The sequence below is a fragment of the Strongylocentrotus purpuratus genome, unplaced genomic scaffold, assembly GCF_000002235.5.
Source record: "Strongylocentrotus purpuratus isolate Spur 01 unplaced genomic scaffold, Spur_5.0 spur5_scaffold_15, whole genome shotgun sequence".
In the NCBI taxonomy this organism is placed as follows: domain Eukaryota; kingdom Metazoa; phylum Echinodermata; class Echinoidea; order Camarodonta; family Strongylocentrotidae; genus Strongylocentrotus; species Strongylocentrotus purpuratus.
Window position 1 is genome coordinate 22,470,040 of NW_022145600.1, and position 12,536 is coordinate 22,482,575.

The 12,536-nt window shown below is 39.2% G+C and overlaps 1 protein-coding gene across 1 annotated transcript; it reads right to left on the reverse strand.

The window, feature by feature from the left end:
* Positions 1–1,158: 1,158 nt before the first annotated feature.
* LOC594418 (grpE protein homolog 1, mitochondrial) lies at positions 1,159–11,839 on the reverse strand. Its single transcript, XM_030985836.1, has 4 exons — positions 11,729–11,839; positions 4,850–4,985; positions 3,626–3,865; positions 1,159–3,042 (listed from the first exon to the last, which is right to left on the reverse strand). The coding sequence occupies exons 1-4, from the start codon at positions 11,818–11,820 to the stop codon at positions 2,845–2,847; spliced, it is 666 nt and encodes a 221-aa protein (XP_030841696.1). The 5' UTR covers positions 11,821–11,839; the 3' UTR covers positions 1,159–2,844.
* Positions 11,840–12,536: the final 697 nt, after the last annotated feature.

Here is a 12,536-nt window from a genome sequence, read left to right on the forward strand (position 1 = left end):
AGGCCCACTGCACTACTTGTAGCTACTTGCACCCTCTATATAACAAACAATGCCTGATCAGTGACCTTTGGTACCCCATGATCCTCTTTTTCTTATGTTAACTGAGAGCTGAGTTGATTTGATGAGATAACCACCTGTCCAGTGACCTTGCAGGGCGCTCTAATCCCTCCTGTAAACTATGGCAGATAAGCTTTAATCCTAACAAAATCTTAGGAAAAAGAGGAAAGACGAAGAGAGAGAAAGAGAGAGAGACAAGGGATGGGACGAAATAGTGCGCAACTGCTGATGAGGTAAGAAGGCATCACCATGATGACGTACGCAGTATACGTGAGCTTGCACCAATGTTATGTTAAACAATGTAAAGATATAGAGCGAGAGAGCGAGAGAGCGAGAGAGAGAGATAGATAGAGAGGGGGAGAGAGAGATAGAGAGGGGGGAGAGAGAGATATAAGCTAGATCTTAATTTATGATAAAACTTTAATCCTAACAAAATCTTAGGAAATTTAGGAGACTAGTGGGGCATGGCAAGAGAGTTGAGTTGCAATCAATCGCAACCTTCTTGCAATGCCCCAATAGTCTCTTTAGATTGGATAGGTACCCTTTTCCCAACCCTATGGTTTTGAGCTGTCGGGTAATATTTTCAGAATATTTTGTCACATAATCATCACAGCTAGATATATATATGAGGATTTAACAGCAAACCTCAAATTAGAAGTAAAAACAAATTAGAACACACATTTTGTCAAGTCTTTGACCAACATCAGCATTACCTTCAGAGCCTAACCATACGTTTTATTATAGGATGGATTCAAAATTAACAACACCCCCACCCACAAGCCGTGACAGACCAATTTTTCAGACCTGGTTCTCGGACCTAAATAATCATTTCTGATTGATACACGCCCCCCAAAAGCCAATTACACACACACACACACACACACACCCTCTGACAAAAAAGAAAAAAAAGTTATTGTGGAGGATTGCTCAACTCTATATCCAACCCAGGAACCCAAACATCCATCATTTTAATGACATCTTTCAAGAAATAATTTTGGAGCAAAAGTTGCCAGAGAGTACATGTATGGCAAATCACCTCTCTCATCATATACACATCATAGAACATTTGTAGCATCCACATAAGACACAAAGACAAGCAGGTGACAGGTATACATGAATAATAGTTTTTATTTTTCCATATTGATGAATTACATATTTTTGATGCCACTTGGGTCTCAATCCCACAGCCACACTGCGAAAACTGACTCTAGACCGACGAATAACTGACAATATCATACCAGTCTCTGTTAGTGTAACTAGGTAATGAGCGATAGAGTACCGAAGTGTGACATCATACTGGCCAAGCTGTCAAGGTTGCTGGTTCGAAACGATTTTGTGCTAAACAATTGCAGGGTGATCACACCAGCCCCAAACACTGTATTTGCCCTGCTCCAGGCTCGCTGCTTGAATGATTTCACGCTAAACTGCATTTGCAGGCTCTGTTGTTTGAAACCAGTAGCCCGGACGACGAGCGAATATGACGAGAGCATTTGGGTACTCTATACCACCATGTATTGTAGATTTATATTGATATAAAATCTATATGAATATACCGGTAAAGATGCATTACGATATACATGTACTTCCGGTTTTATTACGTGCATGTCCATACCAATTGGCTCAAAAAATATTGAGATAAATGAAAAGGAAGAATTCCTGCTTTTCAAACTAACCTTCCTTTTACACTTATTACCATTTCATTTGCTGAGTCACTAAATGTCTTTCATCAGTTGGATGTTAAATATAATGGGATAAGACGTAAGAGGGTCTCTTTTTGTCCAAAAAATGGCAGTAAACTGCTATTTGTACCATAATCGTGGCCCACATGGCACCTCTGTGACATTTGCTTTAAAAAGAAAGTGGGCTAAAACATATATAAGAATATATTAATTTGATAGAAATTTAATTTCGGGCTCACGATCAATTGGGCAAAAAGAATTTCCGTTTCGGTTTAATAAAATTAGGAGTGGACTATTAGGCAATTATTATTATTATTATTATTATTATTATTATTATCAATTTTCACAAGACACATAACTAGATAACTCCAGGCCTCGATGATCACTTTTGCAGTTTCATTACAAGAAGTTCAATAACTTGAAATTTTAGAATGTAGATGTCATAAATGGAAAGCACTATTATTCCTATGGAAATGCCCTGAGGCCATAAGCCTGATTTTGGGACCTGGCATAAGAAGTACACATACAAAACAGAAACAAAATTTAGTAATTAACCTGTATTTGTTTTCTACAAAAACATACAGTATAAAGATTTATGTTTAAAAGACTTCTATTTTATAAATCACGCCTGACCATATAGGTGATCTATTATGAGGCTTAGCTTCATGAAAGTTTTCCTTCTTACAGAGTTGACCACATTCATAAATTTGGACAATGAGTGTTTGTTGTATTAAAATTTAACTGTTAAGATGATTTGACCTTGGCATTTAGAAATTAAAAAGTCAACTCTACATAAATTAGACAAATCAATGTCGACTATAAGAAGAGGCAACAGTATTCTTAAATCTATATAGACATGATATCCGCATAGCCATAGAGGTGTACCAAGACCAATCTTCAGAGCTCATGGTCCAACATGATGCAAGACCGATTTAGTCCAGGGCTCCAGGCCTAAGTCCAGTTCTCCTTTTCTGCTGCCGAAGAGGTTTCCGATAGTCTAGTTTACTTTCTTGATATCTCCTCAAGTCTAGAAGCCAAGTTCATTGATCACATTGCATTGTTCCTTTCTTTCTTTCTCTCAGCATCACAACAGGTTAAAGGGCATGTATTAAATTGCTTTGGTGACCCCTACTAAGGCTGGTCTAAGAGTCCTTTCATGTAATTTATATCCTAATTTCTCTACAACGGCGACTGTCCCTGGCTCCTTGTCTGGAACAGGAAGCTCAAAGAGAGCCTCGTGAATGTGGGGGTCAAACTTCTCATTGTTAACAGGGTTTATCACTTCTAGCTTGTTCTTGGCAAATACCTAGGATGGACGGAAAAGAAGGAGAAAAAAAAAATGGTTGTTCGAATTAACACATTTTCAATTTCAATTCAGCCCCTATTCTTTCTTCTTTAAAAGCACTCAAAGTAATTTCCTGATTATCTGTTGTCATGTATGAAGTAACTGGACACAGCACAGGGGCGGTTCCAAGATTTTCCAAAAAGGGGGGGGGGGGGGGGGGGGGGGGGAAGGCATATGTACAAAATTGCGAGAAGCCTTTATGGTGTGGGGTCCGGGGTCAGCTTAAGGGCCCCGGAAACGGTTGCACCTTATTAAAGATGTACTATGGTACATTCTGAGACTTTTCTGAATGCCTAAACTGAACATTTATGTGAATATTTCTTAGCTTTTTTCCTATTTTTTCTTGAAAGGATAACAGTTCTTAACTTCAACCCTGGACCAACACTTTACCTTACCCTAACCCTAAATATATCATATTACCCAATTGCAAATAACACCCAGAGCAATTGTTGCATGAGGGAATTTGGGGTCACGGGTTTCTAAATTGAGCATGAAGGAAGGAAATGAAAAGGAAATGAAAACAGAAGTTTTACAGGTCCCATACCTTCTGTAGTTGTGTCTCTGTCATGACAAGGCCCTCATAGAGGTTCTTGAGGTGAATGTTTGCATCAGCACCACTCACAGCATCCTTTGGAACACTGGTCGTCGCCTTCCCCAGGATATCGGCCACCTCCAGGAGGTCTTTACAGAACCCTGAGATGGAATAGATCTTGGAATCGTTTAGCTGCTTGGTAAACCTCATCCGCACGTTCTCCGTCTCGGCAAGGGCTCGTTTATATTTATCCTGAAAAAGAGAGAGAGAGAGAGAGAGAGGGGGGGGGGGGGGGAAGGGTAGACATAGGGAGAAACCAAAAGTGATAGTATTTAATAAAAAATGAATGAATAAAATCTTTACCAAAAGCTTTACAATGGAACCCTAAGCAAATAAAACTCCAGTCCATGGCCCGTATTCTACTAACATCTCAACCTGAAGCTGGGTTTAAACTTTTTTCCAAATAATAATGTTAATAATTAAAAAACCGTGCTTATAAAGTTCTTACCACCGAGTTTCTAAGTTCTCCTTTGGTAACATGATCTTAGACCCTGGGTCAGTTTTAACTGAATTAGCAGAATGAGACATAACCTGTAAAATATTAACATATATTATATTAACATATTACTGGGAAAAAAAAAGTAGAATACAAATAGATCGGTCTGGTAAATTACAGTTGTTGTCATAAATAAGAGTAAAAAGGGGAGGGAATATATTTGATCTTCTCCCGAAGTCATCTATCATCAACCATAATAGACAAATAATGAGAGTGAAATCCTGTTAGTTCATACATTTTCCTGGTTATAAATGTACTCAAGTTCCTTTGATATAAATCCAAGGGTATGGATTATCTTGCTCTTGCCTCCCCCCCCGCAAAATTATCGATTTGATAAATACCGTAATCTCCATTGTAACTCTCCTAACAATTTCTGGAACAACTTTAGAATACCCCACCACTAAAATCGACAAAACGTTTGTAAGGTACCAAAAACTTCCCCAATGAAGCTAACTCTCTAGACTTAAGCTTTTTAAGTAACACTAAACCTAATCCTAACTCTAACCCTAATCCTAACTCTAACCCTAACCCTAAACCTAATTCTAACCCTAACCCTAGGTCTTTGACATTTATGTACATTTACCCTATAATTGGGGTATTCTAAAGTTAAGCCCCATTTCCCTAAACACAGATACAGTGAGAAAGAATTTACTATGACAAATTAACAACATTCTCCTTACTGTATACTCTGCTACTTGAGCTGTTAGTTTCGCCTTCTCTTCCGTTAGCTTCTGCTCGAGGTCCGTCATCTTCGTCTCCTCCTCAGATTTACTTCCATTTTCCTTGTCAGCTTCTTTGGTTTCTGCGAACAGCGTTCTATAAAAAAAAAAAAAAAAAATGATATTAGAAGGAAGGGGCTTCATCTGGTTTTTTAAAATGTCCCCTTGAAGTCCTGAGCAAATGAACAGTGCATTAATCTTCATTTCATGAAGCCTGCACTTTTTAGGAAGAAGAAGAACTGGTGCCACACATATAACTTTAGCTTACATCTAGATCTAGCGCATGCAAATTACGTTCATCTGGTCTCAGCCTCATTTTCCTAAATTGGCACCTACAGGAGCTCTTCTGACATGTCTGAGTGGCTATCACTGGCTGTTATTTGCTTAACATTATAAGATATTAGTGTGAATAGAAAGCTTGCAATTTTCTGTTTGATCTGATACCAAAATCATGATATAATGAAGGGGACTCCGGATCACGATAAAGTCCATTCTGCCACGACCAAATCCCGCTTCAGATGTAGATCTATAGTCAAGCCTTTTATTAGCCGGGTGCCGGGGAAAATGAATACCGGGCGCCGGTCATTTTTTATTTCTGGCGCCCGGTCTGGGAGAATGAACATTTTCTGTTTCATAAACTTCCACATGTCTAGCACTAAATGTTCACAAATGTGACAAAAACTTACTTGATATGAGTTAAACGTGGACTGAATGAACCCTAACAAATTATTTTATAATGAGAATCCTAATTAAAATCGCCCAGAAACAATTGCAGCACGAATACGAGCGGCGGCTATCTCCTACTCCTAGCGCCACCGCTATGGGGGCTAGCCGCGGCGTGCAGACCGCTAGTGGAGATCGAGAGTGCACGAACACTCTCACTCCGTCTAAAAGTTTGACTGTGCGAACGTGGTTAGCGGCTGGCTGTGAGAACGAGCATACATGTAAATATGCATAGTTTCGCTATTGCTTTGTGTTGGCGATTCCTGCAGCATGCACTCATGTACATTGCACACAATACAGGGGATGTACACCACTCAAAGACGAGCGCATTTCCCCAGGCCATGCATACACACACAAATGGCATATATCAGTGCACTGCACTACACACACAGTGTCACTGTCAGTACAAGAAAGTCCCGATGTAACTTCCAAAAATCCATCCCAAAACCCAAATTTTGCTGTCAAAAGTGCGGAATCGGAGCCATATTTCCAAAGCTCACAGAGGTTTAGCCCAGTTTTAAGAAACAGCTTCACCAAAAAAGCACTAAAAATCAAGAAATCAGCGATTTTGTTACCAGTGTTTTTACATATCGCATGCCCTACGAATGTGATGGTATTTTCAAAAAGCCAAATGAAAAACAAATATCGGACCTGCTGCTGATGCATATGTACAAAGTTGATTGGAACTCCAGACTTGCCTTGATTCGACCGCAATTAAGCACCAATGGGTGCTGCAACTTCGACATAGAACATCATCGTGTGTTGCACCGCAATTCAGCGCCCCTCGTACTCATTGACTAAAGTTAAGTGATGTTTTAAATAATGGATTTTTCTGATAAAATAGGTAAATATATTTAACAAATCATTTTTTAAAATTTTTTCTAGATCTAATTATTAATTTTTTTTTAAGTGACAGGTCGGCCGCTCTCAATGATTGAATGCGTTTTTATTCAAAGAAACATGAATGCAATAGCATTTATAGGGAAAATCACAAAAAAACGTGAAACAGGCAAAATCTGTTTTTTCACCTAAAATTTGCTTTTTTTAAGCTGAATTATATGTTTTTTGAAAGTGACAGGTTGGCAGCTCTGGATTGTTATTATAGATGGTTTTTCTTAAATATATTTTTTTATGAAAAAAATTTAATTCCCCCCTTCCTAATTTTTTCAATTTTTGACATTTAACGGCATGAAAATAGTATTAAACATGAACTAGACTAGACTACAACAACTACAAATGACAGATTTATCCAAGGTATGAGTGATTTAACATTAGAGTGCTCAAAATTTAAACTAGAAATTAAACTATCGTAGACTCTAGATCTACGTATGAATAAAAGGTAAAAGGTTAACAAATAATTTAAAAGAATACATATTTTCATCAATTTTGAAAACGGCTCCTGGTCCTGGAAAACGGCTCCCGGTTCTCTAAAAAATTTAAGGATCGGGAGCCGCTTTTTCAGATATTTGACTTATTTGACTTAACTCCGTTTCGTTGACAATCAGCCGTAGACGAGAGTCTTCATGCATGGCTGATTGTCAACGAAAGGTAGTTAAGTCTTTTGTCAAATCTGCTTTTTGCTCTGGCAGGCACCCAGTGAAAACAAATTCGTTTGTTAAAATTATGAAAATGTAAGGGCTACTTTAAACAAGCAGAACTTTGTTATTCCTCGCTCATTTTTCCTGATTGAGGTGTCATATGAAAGGGCAGAAACTCAACTTTCTAGTGGTCTTCCATGGGGCCCTGAATGAACATATTTACATCGTTTATAACATTTATACAGAACAGTTACAAAAATAATACTCGTTTGCAAAATAAATATAATCATCAACCTAGTAAACAGTAATGTCAATAGGAAAATATTAATTAAGTCGCAATTATGTGAATAATTCATGTAAATATTACAGAACATGCACGTAGTGTATGTACGGCTGAGCCATTCACAAATTACAACTTTGTTTAAACAATCTCTTAAATGAATTGACAGAGGAAGCCGTTCTCAATGAATTATCTAGCTTATTCCATTCAAATATGGAAGAAACAATTGGGCTACACTTATAACAATCAGTGTGAAATCTAGGCACACGTAAACATCCACTGTCTATTTGCCTTGTATGATGCTCATGTAAATCATTAGGATTGATTAAGCCTACCTGAAGGTAAGAAGGTGCTAAGTTATGAACGCATTTATATATCATCATAACGCGACTTAACTCAAACCGCTTGTCTAGTGTCATCCATTTAAGACTTGTGAACAAATCAGCCGACGGTGTGTCATATGTCTTGTTCAATATTATTCTTGCGGCCCTCTTTTGAATTTTTTGCAGCTTAGTTGTATGAGAATGAAATCGGTTCGACCATACAACAGAGCAGTAATCTAATCGTGGCAACACTAGACTGTTATAAAGTGACTTTAAGGATTTTTGAGGCAAAAAACTTTTTGCTCTCTTTATCATGCTAATGTTTTTCTGGGTAAGTTTACTTACGTTTTCGATTTGTTTAGACCATTTCAATTCTTCATCTATCAAAAGTCCTAAGCATTTGGTGAATTGAACTCTTTTGATCAAATTGCCGTTTAATGAAATGGTAAAAGATTCAATTTTCTTGAGATTAGCAGGAGAGCCTATTAACATGACACAAGTTTTTTCAGTGTTAAGAACAAGACGATTTTCCTTAATCCATGCCATGACTCTGTTTAACGCAACAGTTAATTTTTCTTCCACAACAGTTGCATCATTTGCACTGACGGTAAGTGTCGTATCGTCAGCATACATATCTATGATACCTTCAGGAGTACATTCAGGTAGACTATTAACATATATTGAAAATAAAAGGGGACCAAGAATTGAACCTTGTGGCACACCTAATTTGATGGTTGATGGATGCGACTTGGCTCCTTTGAATTGGGTCACTTGTTGTCGATCCCCTAAATATGATTTGAACCAATAAATAGTCCTATTACTACAACCTATACAAGCTAGTTTATGTAGAAGTAGCTCATGGTCAACAGTATCAAAAGCCTTAAGCCCCAGTCCCATATAAAGCCGGACCAGCACGGACGAGCACGGACCACTCCGGACCATCCCGGACCATGGTCTGGGGTGATCCGGGATGGTCCGGGATGTTTTGTTCAAAAAAAGTGTGATGCTTTTAAGCTACAGTCCCATATATGTCCCGGACCCTCCCGGACCATCCCGGACCCCATCCGGGGTGATCCGGGATTCGGTCCGTGTTGACACCGTGTTGGCACCGGGGTGGTCCTGGATGGTCCTGGATGGTCCTTGGCGGTCAATAACTCACTCCCGGACTGCCACGGATCAACACGGACCGCCCCGGCGCCACTACGGATGACCCCGGACCCAGCACGGTGGCTACACGGATCACCCCGGATCAAACTATTGTCCCGGACCGTCCCGGACCACCCCGGCAGTTTTTGACCGTCAAAAACATCCGGGGTCGACTCCCGGACCGCCCAGGACCATCCAGGACCATCCAGGACCATCCAGGACCATCCAGGACCACCCCGGTGCCAACACGGTGTCAACACGGACCGAATCCCGGATCACCCCGGATGGGGTCCGGGATGGTCCGGGACGGTCCGGGACGTATATGGGACTGCAGCTTTACGAAGATCTATGAAGGCAACTCCAGAAATTTGTTTGTTATCAATATTCAACGACCATTGATTTACAAGTTTTGCAAGGGCAGTAGCTGTTGAATGTTTAGGTCTAAATCCAGACTGATTAGGGTGTAATAATTGATTCACATCCAAGAATTCACTGAGTTGTTGGTGGACGGCCCTTTCTATAATTTTACTCACGATAGGTAATATTGAAATGGGGCGGTAATTATTCAAAGAAGAAATATCTCCAGATTTGAATATTGGTACTACCCGAGCCTTTTTCCATTCACGTGGAACAACTCCTGTAGACAGGGATTTGTTAATGATATCACAAAGAGACTCTGCGATAACATTCTTCGTCATCTTTAAAAGTTTACAGCTGATGTGATCTTCACCAGTTGCTTTATCTATACTCAGATTATCAATCTGTTTCAATACAAAATCCTCAGTAATCAAATTCAAATTAAATTGCGAATGAGTTGGACCAATATTATTGTCCTCGTCTACTCTCAGTTGAGACTTATTCCTTCGCAGGTCCTTTGTAATCTTAGTAGCATTAGAAATGAAAAAGTCATTAAAAGCTTCAGCAATATTTGCATTGTCTGACACATTAGCACCATCAACATTTATGCTATTGGGAGATTTAGGTAATGACTTAGGCACCAGGTTTCTCAAACATCTCCACATTTGCTTACTATTGTTATGATTTTGCGAGATCTGGTCTGCATTATATTCTCTTTTTCTTTTCCTCATGAGATGAATAACTGTATTCTTTAGATATTTGTAGGTGTCCCAAAGATCATCACTTTTGTTAGCTTTAGCAGCTTTGAGAACTTTATCCCGTTCCGTCATAAGCTTAACAATCTCGTCAGATATCCATGGACATGCCTTTTTTCTTATCCGCTTTTTACATACTGGTATGTGCTTGTTGATTATATTATTGAATAGAGTCAACCACATATCCCACGCAACATCAACATTATCTATATCTTTTATGACCTGCCAAGGAGTACTTCTCAATTCATTATAAAATTTCTCCTCATCAAGATTTTTAAACGAGCGAAATTCTGCGTATTCAGATTTGTTATGGATCTTTGCACTAAAATCGCGAACCGTATACACCAAATAATGATCACTTATGCTAGTTTCAAATATTCCCCATTCATTGTAAAGTTCCTTGTATGATACAAATATCAAATCAATTAAAGTAGAAGAGGTATTTGTAACTCTTGTGGCAGTATCAATTAGCTGACTTAGCCCGTACATATTTGTATAAAACATTAACTTTTCAGCATTCAGATGAAGTTGGTGTGGCATACAATCACAATTGAAATCACCTAAAATAATACAGCTCATATCTTCCGAGAGAGCAGAGTCCAAAGTTTCGTCTAATTCTTCAAAGAAATCAACGTGAGAATTTGGAGGTCTGTAAAACTCTCCAACCAGGATGGGAGACTTATTTGGATAATGCAATTCAAACCAAAGGCATTCTAAGGTAGATGAAATCAAATCATCCCTTCTTTTATAATTGAACCTCTTGGATATATATACAGCCACACCACCACCATGTCTCGTACGGTCTCTACGTAATAAAATATAATCATCTATATACAATTCAGAATCATTAATCATGGAGTAGCAAAATGTTTCATTTAAACCAATATCATCAAATGATGCATTTCTCAGAAGTAATCTAAGTTCGTCAATCTTAGCAACTAAGCTATGAATATTCAAATGGGCAAATTTTAAGCCCCTGTTTCTAAACGGAGGAACTGAACCACCTTCCAACTGTTTAATGTTACTCTTATTCAGTTCATGAGATTGATCCTGAAGATTATGATGTAGTATGCCAGTATCAGAGACAGAGTTTAACAGCATGTTGCCATGACAAGACGTAGATGCTCGTCCCACCCCTGTTGAGCTTTTGATTGGTATTACTTCGGCACATGTATGCGATAATCGGCATTGTGCGGGCATTCGGAACATGCCATCTGCGTAAGAGCCGTATTCTGTTGGTGTCAATAGGCAGCTAGCACCGTCCGCCAGCGGATACGTATTTTGAACGCCCTCTGGAATACGGGGAACATGCCCCTTTAAGTTATGATAAAACATTGATACTTCTCGGTTTCGTTTTTTCTGGGACGCACTGTATAATTATAGATCTAGTTGTCAATGAATTATGGCATGCTCCTCCCGTTATAGCCCTTATTAGTCGCCTAGCCTAGCTCTTGCATGACGCTTGCACATGTTTTCCAGCCATGTGTATTGTGTAGTGCCAGTGCAGTGCAGTGCCAGTCTAGTCAGTAGTGGTGCAGTGCCAGTGGTGGCGCGGCAAGCTTATGCAACATCGGACAGTGTTTGCGAATGCGAGTTCGGACGTAGGTAACGTATTCAAATTTAAATAGGGTCTACACCATTTCAATGTCTCTCTCGTAATTTAGTCTTCTTAAAAATATGACCGAATATCAATAACATGAACATTGCTTGAAAGTTACCTTGTGGAACTTAACTGACGCCGGCAAACGACGTTAAGCAATGAAACAGGTAGATTTAGACTGCGAGCTCGGAGTCCCATGGTGGCTGCCATTTTGTAACACGTGAGATGGAACTACTTTTTGAAAGTACTCTCTGCGCGGATTAATAACACAAAGACATTGTTATGTTATTCGTCCCTTTTGCTGAACAACGTCGTTTAAGTGAGAAATGCCAGATTACCAATTTAACAGATGATAAGGAATAAAACTAAGTTTTTTTAACGTTTGTATAAAAAGCATGGATTGAAGTAAATATTCACACGGTTGTACACCCATGTACTATTTCATTTACTGCAACCAGTATATATACAACAACTAAAAATACTTTGAGGATATGACTACCAAGAATAAGTTTTTGCTCAGCTATGATCCTCATTGAAAAGTAAAGGTTTGGTTATTGATTTAAAAAGTCTTATCTTATTTCAACTAAAGCTTGATGCACAACCAGTAAAACTTACTAGCACGTCACATTTTAAAGAAAATGGCTGCGCCCATGAAATGCTGAATGGCATTACATCGTGCCCAGAATATCTTCATTTGCTCTTGTCAGGGGCGGCGATTTCTTTTCAGGGACCGCATGCAGGTCACTTATGGGGTCCACAGGGGCGGAGCTTCCAGAAGCTCAGGGATTTTAGGCATTACGATTGGATGAGCATCAAGGGGCCGCCTTAGGGCCCTTGGTGGGGTCCAGGGGGCAGGGCACCCGGAAGGTCAGGGAAAAATCATGCCAATTCTACAACATTTGTAAATCACTGGTATCGAATAAGAA

Coding starts and splice junctions, on each gene's coding strand:
- LOC594418 (XM_030985836.1), bottom strand. CDS start 11,820: ATGGCAGCCACCATGGGACTCCGAGCTCGCAGTCTAAATCTACCTGTT. Junction 4,986..11,728: donor CGTCAGTTAAGTTCCACAAG/GTAACTTTCAAG, acceptor TTTTTTTTATAG/AACGCTGTTCGCAGAAACCA. Junction 3,043..3,625: donor CAGAGACACAACTACAGAAG/GTATGGGACCTG, acceptor CGTCCATCCTAG/GTATTTGCCAAGAACAAGCT.